Source organism: Buteo buteo, chromosome 16, assembly GCF_964188355.1.
Source record: "Buteo buteo chromosome 16, bButBut1.hap1.1, whole genome shotgun sequence".
Classification (NCBI taxonomy): domain Eukaryota; kingdom Metazoa; phylum Chordata; class Aves; order Accipitriformes; family Accipitridae; genus Buteo; species Buteo buteo.
In genome coordinates, this window is record NC_134186.1 from 3,922,158 (window position 1) to 3,934,871 (window position 12,714).

General features: G+C 52.8%; 1 protein-coding gene across 1 annotated transcript in view; it reads right to left on the reverse strand.

Moving 5' to 3' along the window:
• Positions 1–789: 789 nt before the first annotated feature.
• Positions 790–12,714, reverse strand: part of RUNX3 (RUNX family transcription factor 3) — a 60,798-nt gene continuing 48,873 nt past the window's right edge. The window contains exon 6 of the mRNA XM_075047463.1: positions 790–4,437. Within this exon, the coding sequence (XP_074903564.1) occupies positions 3,914–4,437 (524 nt within the window). The 3' untranslated portion in view covers positions 790–3,913. The remainder of the gene's footprint in view (positions 4,438–12,714) is intronic.

Below are 12,714 nucleotides of genomic sequence, written 5' to 3' on the forward strand. Positions count from 1 at the left end.
TCTTTCCGTGCGAATGCTGCTATGGGCTACGCTTACGGAGATGCTGCAAAGAAGAGGCAGAGCATCGGCTCCGGCACATCCGCCCTGCTCGATGGGCAAGGCGCCGGCATCGCCCCGGCACGCTGCCGCTGCTGCCTTCGCCGGGCTCATGAATAACGCTTGCGTTGAGTGGCTTGGCTCCTCGGGAGCCCCCAGCCTACAGCGCATTGGCATCGGATGCTATTGTAGGCTGGGATTTTTTTTATTTTTGCTTTTCAGCTGTCATTTGGGTTCTGGAGGCGAGTGGTGAGTGCTAAAGGGTTTGGGCTTGGACCGCCTGGGAATTTGGGTCCTGTTTAGGATTTGTGCTGGAGCTTTTGTGTCTCGGGAAGCGGCGCGGCGATGACAGGCGGCGGTTGGGGTGTGGGATGCTTGGCTGGGGATGCAGGGATCACCTCCCAGGTCTAGCCCAGTGCAGGGTTAGTGGTCCAGACCTCCCCTTGGAGAAGCCTAAAGGGGTTTTCTTAGAGTTCGGAGCCCGGGATCATCACCCCCATCGCCTCCCTGCATCCCTGTGCAGGGACCTGCCTGCCCTCCTCCCCGGACACCCTCGCAACGCCTGCTCGGGCCAAACTGCGGTCAAGAGCAGCCGTGAGCCCCCCCCTCAGACACCGGATCTGGGCACCGGGCTGCTCGCAGAGGTGCCAAAATTAGACCCTGGAGAAAGAGCAGTGTGACGAACCTTCCACTGTACCAGGGCACAGATCTGCTCCCCGCAGCAAGAAGTGAGCAGGCGGAAGGCACCGGGGAGACTGGTAACCGTACATTTATTATTCCACATGGAAAGTCATTAAAATGATTACACGGAGGCCTGACGATATAATCACGTACATTGGATAAGAACATTGACACCGATAATAGAAAAGCAGAACTGACCACTTTGCTATGGCTTCGTACCAACGTGATTTCCACCCGCTCACGAAGGAGCCCAACTCTGTTCTCATTGAAGCCAGCGCAGCAGAGACTCCTCCAGCGAGAGCTTCTTCCAATGACTTCAACAGGAGCAGACCCTCCTCTTCCTCGCCCTCCCTCCCCGCCTCCCCCCTCCCCAGTGACAAGTGCTACAGGTTAAAAAGATGGGCTACATATTAAATATAGGGCATTACCTTCAAGTAGGGTTGGTATATTACACAAATAACCACATTATTTGGTATCACTAGCATATTTTTTTTAATGTCCATTGTTAAGACACCATTAAAAAAAACCAACAACTTTAGCCTTCTTTATCTACAAAGATCTTTGTTCTCATCTCCTTAGTTGTTTGTTGTTATTTTACCCTGCACATACAAGTATTAGAAGCATTATTAAGAATCGGATCCTTCAACACATTTAAGAATTATATTATTATAACAAATAAGACCAAAAATTAGATTTTAAAGTTAAATATTCTGTGAGCCAGACAAAGGGGTTTTACTGTACAAGCAATTGTGCATTTTTTAAAAAAAGCAAATTATAGTGCAAAGCAAAAAACGTTGGCCTGTCTTGTGACCATTTGCATACAATAGAGGTGCATATATTTACACCTTCACATGACAATATGTCATAAAAATAACATCGTTGCCATTCTTTTTATTATTTTCTTTTTTTAATTCACTACGAACAGTCTTAAATTAACCTAGTACTACGAATGCCTTGTTTTCTTTGTGCTTTCAATCAGTGGCGCAATTGGATGATAAACGTAAATGCATCAAAACACAGGCTGCCGTGGTCCAGTTTCTACAGCTGGCGAGCACCGGAGAGATGCTCGCTGTCGCTAAGGCAAGTGAAGGTTGCAGTTTTGCTGGGGTAGGGCTTTTTTTTTTTTTTAATTGTTTAAAAGAGTTGTTCTTCTTGTTGCTTATTTAACTCATGAGTGGTCATCGCAGCTTTCCAACTAAGCCAGGATGTCTTGCTCCAGTCTTGACGTGGTAGTGCAATTACAATGCTCTGTACCTCAACCGAGTGCTGACAAGCTGCCAACTGAGATTTGGTGATAGGTAGCGTGGCCATAATGGAGTAACTTAGACAGACGGGCCGGGAGAGCAGCTGTGGGGTTTCAATTTCCTTATGCTCATGTAAAAAAAAAAAGAAAAGGCTTGGTAACTGGTGGAACTGGGGGCTGGGGACTGTCCACATCCCCTTGCTGCAGGGTAGGCTCCAGAGGGCAGTGGGTACCACAGTTACACGCTCCCCAGGAACCTGCCCATGCACCCTCAGCCCTGCCAGCACGAGGAATCCCGAATCCAGCCTGAATTCCCACGCCAGGAGAAAGCACAGCGGGCTCATGCCAGACGATGTAACCCTGTGGCATGCATCAGAGCCAGGCCACTAACCTGGCCTTGGGGGGGCCCCTGCCGCCTCTCCGGCTGCCCACGACCTCCCGTCGTGGTCCCGTTCAGGTTGCAATCTCTTTGGTATCAGCTACGAGGGCGTGTGGTGCCCGGGAGACCTGGCTCCTCCAAATGCCACATGATGCAAACCAGCTACCGATGGGCCAGCGGTACCGTTAGTGCCCCTTCCTCAGCTTATTCATCTACAGCAAGATACCCATGCTCTGGGTCACTTGGGGGAAAGGAAAGGAGGGTGAGGGGATGGAAAAGGCTAGATAACATTGCTTCACAATATTCCCACCACCAATGGACTGAGTAGAAATTGCTCCTTTCTCCAAATCTCAGTTAGAGCTTTCAGTACGCACTGACAAGTGTAAGTCGTTTCTTAATAAAAAAAGTCACCATGTGTCAATCCGCTCTGGGTGAAAACACGGGAAAGAATCATAACAGGAATATGATGCTTTGCCACTAGCTGCATGTGTCGCCACTCAGAGAGGATGAAAGGAAGACCCAGAGACCGGTGGCAGGGTCATGCCAAAGGCTCCTGAGTCCCTTTTGCAGCTAACGCGCTTGGAAGTGCATCTTATGCATCTTGGATTGTCCTGAACGCCGCCTTCACTTCAGCCACCATCACTGAGATTTGCTAAGAGGAGCAAAGAATTGAATGGTGAGGTCAGGACAAAAGAGCAAACAGAACAAAACACGTCTCGTAAAAAGTACATCTCATATGTAAACATACAGGAAAGAGGGGGGTCTGTCAGGCACAGGATCAACCACGTTACTGTTTTAAAAATGACGACAATGACAAAAATGAACAATACAACCTCTGTCGTCAACAACAAATAATAATAATCACATCACAGCTCTTGTTCACATGGCTGATGCCGGCCGACCCGCGAGGAGCGCGCAGCCCCCGCGCGTGCCCGAGTCCCACGGTTGTGCTGTAAACCAGACTCTCAGGTGCCGCGCGCGGCTCTGGCGTCGTCCCGGAGATCTTTGGTGGTCAGGGGCCCTACACTGGTGGGGAGGGAAGGAGAGGAGACAACGGGGGTTTTTCTTTTTTTTTTTTTTTTCCTTTTTTTTTTCAGTTCAGTCTTCCTGCATTGGCAGAGAGATGGCTTGGATGACTCCCTGGTCTTTTCTCTTCTCTGAAACATTCTGCAGAAGAAGGGTGAGCTTTTCGTAACTTTTGAATGCTTTGTGTGGGGAAGAGGTGCAAGTGAGATGACTGAGAAGTTTTCTGCAAGAAACAAACATCTGATTCCACATGTCCTTTTTTTTTTTTCCCTATGTACAATCCACATACTTAAAACATACAGATGGAACCACATCAAGCGACAAATTCAAGCCCCGTGGATGTTCATCTTGAAATGTAATGTAGGTCCTGGTCCATCTTTGCTTGATGTTTGCCCATGCTTGCATGCAGAGGATCCTGATTTACTTTTGGTTTGGGAGACTTTGGTTTACTTTTTCCCTAGGCATCATTTTGCTCTATTCACTACCAAAAGGAGTAACGTAACGGTGGCTGATTAAGTTAAAGCTATCGGTGCCCAGCTGAGTTCCTCCTAATACGGTCTCCAGACCGACTCATCCATCCTCCCAGTAGTCGTCATGGTTGTCGGTGAGTTACTGTGGCTCCCGTCTGCATCCACCCCATCGTTCTGATTGCCGAGGTTGGGATTCATTAAGTTGTTCCCCGCTGAGGCACTTGTACAAGAAGAGAGCATCCGGGTGGGGGAGCGCTCGCCGCCTGCCACCATGGAGAATTGGTAGGAGCCTGAAGACGTGCCGTAGTACAAATGGTAGGGAGAGGGGTTGGCCTGGAAGGGTCCACTTTGGTTTTGCGTGGAGCCAGGGTAGGGGGGTGGCAGGTAAGTGTGGTGGAAGCGCGTTGTGGTGGGCATGCTGGTCATGCTGATGCCCCCAATCCCTGTGGCGGAGGGTGTTGCGGTGTAAGGGAAGGCAGCGGACATGGCGCCGGGGTAATGCATCCGTGGGTCGGAAAACCTGGTCTCGGTGAGAGCCGGCAGCGTCGGGAAGGAGCGATCGAACTGCCGGGGGTCAGAGAAGGGGCTCAGATCTGACGTGCCTGTTGGGGTGGAGGAAGAAAGAGGGTTGTTAGAGCACAATCCTTGAGGCTTGTAGAGTTTGTCCTATAGCCTGGGCCATCCCCCTGCCCAAGGAATTAAAAGTCAGAGGGAAAAGCATCTCTTGGCTCTGCCAGGGAAGAGAGCTAGGGAACTTAAATACAAAAATCCTAAACCCATTTGTTTAAGTTGTTTCCATTTCCTGTCCTTAAATTTGTTGTTTCCTATCCAAGAAGGGACACGACTAAGCTGATTTCTCTAGGGGTCTATTCATCTCTGGCAGATTAAAAAAACACACCCCATAAACACAGAAAAAAAATGTTTAGCCATTACATCAGCTGTGTAGTAAATAAATGGATGCAGGCCCCAGACGGCCGGTCCCTGAGATAGTTGGTGGTGTGTATACACACACAAGGAGACAGAGAGGAAAAGCTGGAGTCCAGACCAGCCTGCTAAGCCTTCTTGTGGGTGGCCTGTTCGTGCTGATACCATCAGGGGATGGAGCTGATAAACACACAGCTGAAAACTCCCAAGCTAGGAGCCACAATATCCCTCTGCTTGATTTCTCTGTGTATTTTTCTCCTTCCAAGAGGATAAAAAGAGTGAGAAATTCAGGCTTTCTTCTGCTGGGGGAAGGGAGATTTGGGTCAGCATGGTGGGGATGTTACTCAGCTCCCTCGGATGCTGGAGCCCCCCGTGCCTTTTCTTGGTGTGGGGTCTAAACCCAAAGGGGGTTGCAGCCAGCTTATAACTGGAAAGGCACCTCTGTCTGGTGCTGCCGGGTCCTGTTCTCCTGCGGGAAGCCCAGGTTAGAGATGGGAATCCACACAGCAGATCCTTTGAGGATCTCAAGGCTTTTCTGTGGCACTCTCAGCTGTCCCGAGGCTGGTGCTGGTTCCTTACAGAGCCCAGCACACCTCTGGCCTTGGCGCATCTGAGGCAGAGAAGTGAGTTTTGCTCTCCAAGGAGAGATGAGAAATCTCTGCCGTCGAGACCTCAGTGGCCCATGCCAAGCTCTGGCACTGGTTATGCCAGAGGGCATGGCTAGAAATGCCACAACTGCGCCTTTCTCAGCCTTTTAAGACCCCTCATGAGATGAAAATCTCTAGAAAGAGCAGTTCTAGCCCAAAGTGCTCGGCTGGTGCACCAAGCTCAAAGCCTTGGCCAGCTGGAGGTGGCTCTTCAGCCTTTCTGTTTACTCCCAAGAGTCCTATTTTTCCCTTGTTCAAAGCAGGGGCATCGCACCTTTCTGCTTTGGAAGTGGGATGTCATCTGGCCTCAGCGATTTTTTTTTGTCACATTGGCTGGATTTTGAACTGACACAGAGCAAGAAAATGTGTGAGATGAATATGCTAAACATGCTTGTTGGGTTTAGATATGCATATATATATATACACACACATTCATATGATTGTATATTTGCTATGCATGCATAGGGATGTATGTTTTATATATATATTTATTATGATGAAGCATTTTTAACTTCTCAGGGCTGGTGTTCCAGCCCCTGCAGCATTTCCCCAGGAAAAAATACTTGAGCTAATCCCTTCCAGCTAACTAGTGGCAAGGGCAGGCTCTGGAGGAGCAGAGCGGGAGGGGATTTGATCTGAACCCTCTTTCTCATCCCAGATGAGTCCTTCAGCTATCGGCCGCTGGAAGGAGAAGGGGAGAGGAGGTTCCTCCCTCCCCTCCAGCAGTTTTGCGGGCGATCGGCTGCGCCTCCCTTCCCACGCAGGCTCCACGGAGGAGAAAGGCGGGGGAGCACCTGGTTTGCGAACGTGGCTGCGGCTTTGGTGCGAGATAAGAGAGGAGCAGCTCAAAGCTGTCACGAACCGTGCCGCTCTGCACACACGCGGGGCTGGATGCAGCCGAGCCGAGCATGGAAGCGGCTGCCTGGCCGCAGGGCCATCCCTCTTGCATGCAATGTGAAGGGGTAGCGTGCTTGGGCTGGCTAGAAAAGCACAACTCTGCTAAAAATGCTCATAACTGACCAAGCCACCTTCATTTCACATCTCAGCCTGCCAGCAGGACGGTCTGCCCCATCCCAAAGCCATGCTACTGCAAAAGCAGCACCAAAACTGCTGTCAGGTGTCATGAGCTGAAGTTTGGAGACCAGCTCTGCAAGAAAGAGCTCGACCACAGCCCGTAGCTTTAGCAATCCAGCAGCATCACAGCAGACGATAGGACCATGGGACAAAAATCCTGGCTGAACTTGGACAGGAGAGCAACAGTGCTATTTTCTGAACGCATCCTCCTTACACGCACACAGCCCTGATGCTGCGGCCCAAGTAGCTGGACTGTTTTGCCATACACTGAGAGTAAGCAGTCTCAAAATCCCTCCCAACCCCCAGAAACCCAGACTGCTGCTCGCTACTTTCCCAAGAGCAGATGACAATCTCCAGTGATCGGACCGCGCTCCTTCATTAGCTTTCACATGCCCATAAATAATATTCCATAAAATGCAAATCGAAATAAAACGTAAGTGCTCAGGGCACATTTCCCTTTTCCTCTATAACACACTCAAAGGGTTTTTTTTTTTTTTTTAGAGGCTACGTTTTATTGGCTTGAACTTGCAACGTTTGGCAATGGGTCCTTGCTACTAATTTAGACACAAGCATGTAAGAGTGTTAATCACAAGCTGCATGCGTGGCGAGCAAAGCACAGCGATACTGTTGGCTATAGAGACACTCTGGCTATTGCCTGCAAAACACTGGTGGGCAGTGGGCAAGCTCTCCAGGTGCCAGTCTTTGAACCCCCCCGGTCTCTGACAGACAGCACTCTGCAGGGCTGGGCCTCTATAAAATCTGCGTGTGGGTGTGAATCCCTTGGAAAGCGAATCCCTTGGAAAGCGAATTCCTTGGAAAGTGAATCCCTTGGCTGTGCCTGCCCCAGCCAGTGAAATCCACAGCCCCACAGAGCGAGTGGGGCATCCGAGCGACCATGGCCAACTCGCTTTCACCTTCGCTGGGCCTTGAGCTTAAAGTCTGGCCCAGAATAAAGCTCCAGCTTTCCCCGACCAGTCTGAGGCTAAAAAAAAAAAACCCCAAACAACCCCCAAAACCACTCGTGTGTTTCGTCTCTGTGTTATCTTTGGGGGGGGGGGGCGGGGGTTCGGCCTTCCCAGGCTGTGGCAACCAGACACCGGGCTGCTCCGCCGTATAATGTTGGTCTCTATTTCCCCGTGGTCCCCAGCAGCCCCCGGGGAGGCAAAGCCCGTCCAACCCCACTCCCCGCCGCGACACCCGGGTGGGAGAGCCGCTTTCTCCACACAGGGCTGAGGCGGCTGTGGCCGGGCCAAGGCACGGAGCTGCCTGGCGGAGAGCGGTTTCCACACCCCCCCCGGGGGCCTCCTCGTTAACCACCGCCATGTCGTCCACGGCCCGACCCGCCGCGGGACTCGCCGACGACCCCGGCTCCCCTCAGGGCCCACGGCGAGGGGGAGAGAAGCGACCGCCGGCTGAGGGGAAGCCCCGGCCGGGGCCGGGGCCCGTCCCGCCGCCAGCAGGGGGCAATGGCCGCCGGGCCCCGCGGCGGGAGGCGGGAGGCGGCCGCTAGAGGGAGCCGCGGCCGCGCCGGCCTCGCCGCCGTCCCTGCGCCCTCACGGCGGGGTCCCTCCTCCACCTCGGCGCCGTCGGTTCAGTGCTGCCCCTCCGTCTCGGTCCTCGCCTCGGGGCTGCCCCTCCGTGCCGTCTCCTTCACCTCAGGGCAGCCCCTTCCAGCTCAGTGCCCGCGCCTCAGGGCTGCCCCCTCCATCTTGGCTCCTTCACCTCAGGGCTGCCCCCTCTATCTCAGCCCTCGCCTCACGGCTGCCCCTCCATCTCTGCTCCCCTGCCTCAGGGCTACCCCTCCATCTTGGCCCTCTCTCCTCAGGGCTTCCCTTCCATCCCGTCTTCTTCACCTCACGGCTGCCCCTCCGTCTCTGCTCCCCTGCCTCAGGGCTACCCCTCCATCTTGGCCCTCTCTCCTCAGGGCTTCCCTTCCATCCCGTCTTCTTCACCTCACGGCTGCCCCTCCGTCTCTGCTCCCCTGCCTCAGGGCTACCCCTCCATCTTGGCCCTCTCTCCTCAGGGCTTCCCTTCCATCCCGTCTTCTTCACCTCACGGCTGCCCCTCCGTCTCTGCTCCCCTGCCTCAGGGCTACCCCTCCATCTTGGCCCTCTCTCCTCAGGGCTTCCCTTCCATCCCGTCTTCTTCACCTCACGGCTGCCCCTCCGTCTCTGCTCCCCTGCCTCAGGGCTACCCCTCCATCTTGGCCCTCTATCCTCAGGGCTTCCCTTCCATCTTGGCTCCTTCACCTCAGGGCTACCCCTCCACCTCACAGATCCACAAGCCACCCAGCCCCATGCCTGCAGCCCCGGCCAGAGGTATCGGCCCTCCTGCCCTGCATCCGAGGAGATCTCCTCTGAAACAGCCTCAGCAAGGTCCAAATAAAACATCACCATTAATACCCTCCATAACCACCTAACTCAGCAGCAAAGCAACCCTCCGTCACGCTCAGCCAGCCGTCAAACAGCAACCTGGAGCAAGCAACGTGCTAAGCAAATGCCAGGGAAATAGGAGCGGGTGAAGCTGTACCCTCGGGCCCCGCGCTCCCTTCGAAATCACAGCCGGCGACGGGCTTTAAAAAAAAAATCACGTCTCACTGTCCCCTTCTCCAGCGCAGGCAGAGCCCAGCGCATCTCACACACACATCTGCGTGGTTGTGCTGCCTCGGAGGATTTACTACGGTTTGCCTCCCTTACTCGCCGTCCAGCCCCCATTTGCTTTTTTGGACCCTGGCAATCTGAGCTTGAGTATTTCAGTTGTCCAGTTGCCAATCAAAATATTTGAAGGAAATGTTTATTTTCTTCTCGAAATCACACCAGCTGCTGCACTAACTGAATAAGCCCATTTAGCTGTAAGAATTTAACCATTGTAAGAGTGAATTGAGTCCCCCAACTACTCCAAAATCTGACCCAATCTATCAGCGGAAATGTCAATGTTTTGGATGGGAGTTTGGGGAAGCGTGGAATGTGTATTAAATAAAAGCCATGTAAAGGTCAAAGCCCTGATTAGTAATGCCACTGTCTCCTCGTTAGGGCTGTGCTGCCCAGGGGACCATGGAGGCCGGGACACACCCCGTTATTTAATTGTGCAGCTGCAATTTGCACCTTTTGAGGACCCCCAAGTCCCCCCGCACGTGGAGCTGGATAGAAACAGGCTTTCAAAGCCGCTCAGCCCCTTTCCAGATAAAACAACCGCGCTCAAGTGACACAGCAGCTTTCTTTTTTTGCCTCAGAGACAATACGGGTCTTTTCTTGGGTGGACGGCAAGGAGATAAATGCAAAGAGCCGCCTCTGATGGCCTGCGCGGCGATGGGAGCTAAACCTCGGCTGGTTCACGGCGGAGCTGGGCAGGGCGGCCAGGGCTGGTGGTGAGCATGGAGGTGGGGAGGCTGGTTCGTGAGGCTGCCGACCACAGAGGTTTCTCTGGGTGTGTTCAGCCGCCTCCCTTAAGACCGTGCCGGGTTTGGGAGCTGCCTTGGATGGGGTGAAACTGGTCCCTGCGCCCTTGCTGGGTCAGAACTGGTGGATCTGCTCTGAGTTCCCTAGAAGCCTTTGTGGAGCCAAGGCAATGGACCCTGCAAGAGGTTTTTAGGGACTAATGGCACTGAGGTGGCTACATCCCAGCGAAGCGATGGGGGCTTCCACTGCTTCCAGACCCAGGAAAATATCTGTTCTGCCTGGAGAGAGGAAAGGGCAGCAAAAGCAACTTCAGGACCTCTTCAGTGCTACAGCATGGAAAGAGCTTTGAGGGACAACTAAACAACAAGCTCACCCAGGGCATGTGTGCAAAGCACAGCACTGGGGCTCGATGTACAGCAGTAGGAGATTATCAGATCACCTGGGGCCGTGCAGTGACATATGGAACGTGAGCAATTCCACAGCACCCAAGATATCACCGCTGGTCCCCATTTTAGAGATGCAGGGAAGATTCAGTGGCTTATTGAATAAAAAGTCAGCAATAAACCTAGGCATGTGTGTATATTACACAACACACACAAATACTTACAGTGTGCGATACGCACAGAGAGAATAAAGGAAATCTAAAGGGAACTTGATAGTGTGGCACTCTCCAAGTGTATGGAATATATAAATATCTTCAGCCTGGCCATATATCACCAGTTTATTTATATGCATATAAGTGCCTTGCAAAATTGTCATGAAAAATATAGCCCAGGGGGAAAAAAACCCCTCCTTTCCTGTCTTATGCCATGATGATTGACGACAATGTAAACACTAATGATACTTTATGCTTATGTATATAATACACATGCATGTGTGAGATGGAGTGGGGACAGAAATTCTCCCTCTGTATATACCTTTGGCTATTTTTTCTCTACTAGTTTCTGTGATGCTTGGACCTCCAAGTTGTCTTTCAGCATTTTTCTGACCTCTCTTCCTCCCTGCTTCCTTCCCTTGATCATAACGGCTCCATCTGGAAGCACGGAGAGGCAGGTGGCCAAAGATGGAGAGAATTTGCTCTGTACGGGAAGGTGCACGAGATGCATTTGATCTCTGAAGACCCAGCTCATCTCTAGAGAAGGCGCCGCTCTCCTCCCCACCCACGCATGCAGGCACGCTCTCACGCCTCTGTCACATATGTTAACAAGTTCATTCGTTTCCAAGTCAGAGCCAACTAAAAAAGAAAACGGCCCCTTCCTCCCGCCCCATGAAAAATAGAGCAAAATTTATTTTGGGGGAGGAGGGGAGGTGTTGAAAAAAAATGAGGGTGTGATCAGCATCCGCTGTTACACGCCCTTAGAGCAATTGTTCTGTATCTGATATAACCAGCTCACAAACTGGGTGCAAGTACTTCCTCTGCAGAGTTTGAAAAAAAAAAAAAACCCAAACCAAAACACAACACCACACATGTCGCTTATCACAGCATCGCCAGGCACCACCTCAAGATTGCCGAGCATGTTTGCTGCTCAGTTTTCTGATTCTCTTCAAACACCGTGTGCTGCCGTGCAGACACACACTCAGCCCCCAAACCTACCCTGGTGAGCACTGCAAACCTTAACTCTGCTCTCCTAGGTCCTCTCCCAGCACTTTCAGTCAGACCCCACATATGCTGGGCAACAGCCTCCTGGTCTGTACAGGCGGGCAGGGCAGCGAGGCAGGGAAATTCCCAGCTATTCCCAGCTCAGTGAATCATGCACCGCACCACAACCTCCTCTGGAAACTCTTCAAGGTCCATTGGGATACTCCCAGCCATTTGTTGGACCCGTCCTGCCCTTCTGGGGAGGACCCTGCTTCTAACATCCAGTCTGGATTTATTCAGTGCCAGTTCAGCCCCATCTCCTGTGCCAGCTCTGTCCTTCATAGCTTACATTAGCTCCTCTCCCTCCCTGATGTTTACCCCCTGGACGTATTTATACAGAGCAATCAGCTCCGCTCCCAGCCTGCCTTTTGCTAGACTAAACAAGCCAGGCTCTCGCAGCTTCCTCTCCCGCGACAGCCTCTCTCTTCCTCTCACCATCCCCAGAGCCCTCCTCTGCCCGCATCCCCCTGCCCGGCACATACCGCATCAGGCTCAATCCCCGCCACTCCATCCCACAAAACTAATGAATAAGCTAACGGTGCTAATTGGAGCTGGTGGGTGGGCTGAACGGGAAACGCTCCCTTGATTGCAGGCACTCCCTCTGGCCTGCCTGTGCTTTGCTCTTTACCTGTATTCAAAGGGTATTAAAAAAAATTAACAAGCCCTGACTACATAAAAGGAAGTTGCTGAATTTACAACCCAGCCTGCAGCTAGACCACCTTGCCTGCCGAGCAGGTTTGGACCAGGCCGAGTCTGCCATGGGAAACCCACTGCGGAGCGGCTGGCTGATAGGGGAGGCCGATGGGGTGATAGGAGATAGGGCTCCAGCCCTGCTCTGCTGCTCCTGGGCTGCACCGCAGCCAAACAGCCCGGCAATGCGGCCAGTGCCCTCCTGCAGCGGGACCCCTGGGCTGGAGGCTCCCCACCGGCACTCTGAATCTGGCAGCGCGGATGCCAGCGCCTTCGAAAATCCCACGTCAAAGGCAGGATGGCATCCCTGGAGCCTGAGGCGAAGTCAGCCGGGCTCGTTGCAAGCTCGTCTGCTGTTTCGCCTGGCTGCTGTTTTATAGGAACTGCAGCGCTTCAGCACCCCGAGCTGTGGCTGGGAGACGGAGGCGGCTGCACGTCAGCGGCAAAAGCGGCGGTCACGGGTGCTTGGACTCTCTCTTGGGGGATGCTTCTGCCCAGCACTGGCCT